This window comes from Loa loa (assembly GCF_000183805.2).
Source record: "Loa loa unplaced genomic scaffold supercont3.335, whole genome shotgun sequence".
Lineage (NCBI taxonomy): Eukaryota > Metazoa > Nematoda > Chromadorea > Rhabditida > Onchocercidae > Loa > Loa loa.
This window is the reverse complement of record NW_018108515.1, coordinates 33,950-36,890: the sequence shown is the minus strand read 5'-3', so window position 1 is coordinate 36,890 and position 2,941 is coordinate 33,950. Positions and strand designations below refer to the sequence as shown.

The 2,941-nt window shown below is 29.7% G+C and overlaps 1 protein-coding gene across 2 annotated transcripts in view; it reads right to left on the bottom strand.

Annotated features, from left to right (window-relative positions):
- LOAG_18496 overlaps nucleotides 1-2,941 on the bottom strand; it is a gene marked incomplete at both ends in the record, with an annotated part of 26,664 nt that overhangs the window by 1,943 nt on the left and 21,780 nt on the right. For both annotated transcript variants that reach the window (XM_020451156.1, XM_020451155.1), the window contains 6 exons: nucleotides 76-214; nucleotides 483-766; nucleotides 1,200-1,388; nucleotides 1,644-1,696; nucleotides 1,943-2,120; nucleotides 2,555-2,781. In XM_020451156.1, coding sequence (XP_020305083.1) covers nucleotides 76-214; nucleotides 483-766; nucleotides 1,200-1,388; nucleotides 1,644-1,696; nucleotides 1,943-2,120; nucleotides 2,555-2,781 — 1,070 coding nt within the window. The remainder of the gene's footprint in view (nucleotides 1-75; nucleotides 215-482; nucleotides 767-1,199; nucleotides 1,389-1,643; nucleotides 1,697-1,942; nucleotides 2,121-2,554; nucleotides 2,782-2,941) is intronic.

Sequence of the window (2,941 nt, the reverse complement as noted above, 5' to 3'; positions counted from 1 at the left end):
AAAAAAAAAAAAAAAACTAGATTGAATTTAGATTCAAGTTTTACAAGAAATTAAGTACGAACTAAAATAAATGACCTGAAAATCATGCATTGATCGACGTAATGCAACTTGTATTCGCGGAAATGTACTCTGAAGTGAACGTTCCATTCCACGCATTGGTAAAACCCGTACTCCACCATAAACATATGTTAATCGATCACGTTGCCAAATATCTCTAAAATGTTCTTATTATTACTTAATTTATTCGAATGGATGAAGTATCAAAAGAATGATGATAATTTTGAGAAAACCTTAAAGAAATGACGACAAGTGAAAGTGAAATTCAAAAGCTTCTACTTTGAAATTTAATTAAAAATTAGAATTAATTAGCAGCAATATGAATACAGCAATCCAATTTTGACTAGAAAATAATTCGAATTTTAAAATATAATTTGATATAATTTTAGAATGGAAAGAAATAAATTATTTTATTAAAAATTCACTTTGGAGGATTTAAAATATTAAAGGCTGGGAATTCAAATTCCGCTTCACCATCAGAATCAGTGGGTGCACAAAGTTGTAACGTGTCCAAAATTCGTAGTAAATCTGCCGGATCCGCAATTTCTGGATATATTGGTGCAAAATCATCAATTGAGTAACAACCATTCATATGACACTGTGATAAAAATTCTGCAGAAAGGAGATTGCCCAATACATGAGTACCAAGCCATTCCGGTGATAGTACAACATAATCCAGTTCTGAAACCTCATCCCGTAGATAGACAACCTGAAAGAATTCATGTAATAATTTTGAGAAAACTGAATCTCTTTTTTAATTTCGCATCTTTGAAATAAATCATACAATAAATGGTCAATTCCTAGAAACTGATCATGTAATTAATGCAAATCATTAAACCTAATCATCACTCTAACATCTCATAACTTTTTCTCGATATCTCGCATTTTATTATTAATATTACTCTCATGTTTATCAACAACAATAATTATTTGATGTAAAGATAATACACTATTCCTACTTCAATCATTCATACACCCAAAGGAATTTAACAGTACGAAAGTAATGGCATTTGTAAGTTAATATTTATATGCTTGTAAGTTATAAATTATAAGTTTCTTTTTTCAAAATCATTTTGTCGTCTAAGAAAAAGTGGAAATGTAGGAATTAGTGATTTCTATCTTCAATAAAAGAAGGAGCTAACCTCGCCAATAAGTTGTAATTGCTGAATTAATTGTCTACAATGATTATCACCTGCTAGTGAATTCACCTCATTCCGTACTAAATTTGTAAAATGTGGCCATGTTATCACCGGAAAGAAGGTATGCTGCTTACGTATACCAACAATGTATTGTACAGTCATGTCCAATAAACCCAAAGGTTTTTGCAATCGCTGCAAATGAAGTGAACATTTTTTTTAAATTCATGAAATAGACTGATATTCGAAAAATAAAAAACAGAAACTAAAAAAGTTTGGATAATAGGTTTAGGCAATTTGATTTAATTTAATGCATTTATTGTAATTCGTCAAAGTGCATCTTTCGGTTGAGAAAAAAACGCGTTTCGAATATGCGCATTACTGGAAAAAATACTGCAATACTTGACCGGACCGGAAATCCTCCCGAAAAAAAACAACAGAATGACATACCGAAAGTATGGATTCGCGTGCTTTTGAAAGATATGCTTTGAGTGATTTCATCCCTATAAATGAGTATTAAATATTTAGTAATTTTCATTAATTCCATTTTCTATTCAACAACAGCATATCATTATCAATCACTCTCGATCTTTTTGATTGTCAATCCTCAAATTATCAACATCTAATCTTTGGTCATATTTAGTAAAGTTACACTGATGACAATCGTATCAGTGTACGAATAATTCAAATATCTGAATTACGAGGAACAATTCTGTTCAAAATTTCAAACTCAACAAGAAGAAAAAAACCTGGGCAATTATTTTGAGTTGAATTAAGTAGAATTAACTGATCGTGTATATCAAAATGTGTCTCAAAACGTAAACGAATAGTTTTCAGCATTGCGTCACCATCTGATGAAATGTAATCGCCATCGCTGTTCCGTTGCGGAAAAAGTGCTGGCGTCGCATGACTACCAATTATTATAACCTATATATAGTAACAAACAATGATGATATTTTAAAGGGAAAATTTTTTCATCAAAAAGTGCTGAAAAAAAAAAGTAAAATAAAATTAGAATAAAATCAGCAACTGCTAACTAATAATTGAAATTTTATTAATATGTTAGATTTTGTCAATCAGATTATTCGCTGATAATATAACTTGATTTACCATCTTTGCGTGACAAAAAAAAAAAAAATAAAATAAAATAAAATAACCGAAGACAAACATTTCAAGCTATACCATTCCTAACTATTCGATAACGGAATGGATGATTGTATGAAACGATTAAATTAAAATAAAAATTTCATAAAAATAAAAGTGACTACTAAAATTTATAACCAGCAAAAAAAAAACTACTTTGAAATCCCGGAATTCAATTTTACCCCAAAAAAATACAGCATTTATGAAGTGATTGTCACCTTGCTTCTTCGTGAAATGATTCCGCAATGTCCAATCGGTTCACTTGGTGTGACACGTCCCTTCAAGAAATTCATCCAATAAAGCACTTGTTTGTATTGTATCTCTGTCGGATCGGTACAACGATATACAATTACATGAACACAATCAGTATTACCAACAAAATGATCGTATGCCATATGATATGGTTCATAACCACCAAATTCCCACACCGAAAATTCACCACATCCTGAAATATGTAAAATATCAACATTTTATTCTAAAATTAAATTTGCAAAATACGAGAAATACTTTTGTTGAAAATTATGAAATTGCTAATATACTACATCCTAAATTTATTTTTTCATTTAAATTATTTCATAACATTACCAAAATCAAAGATTAATATG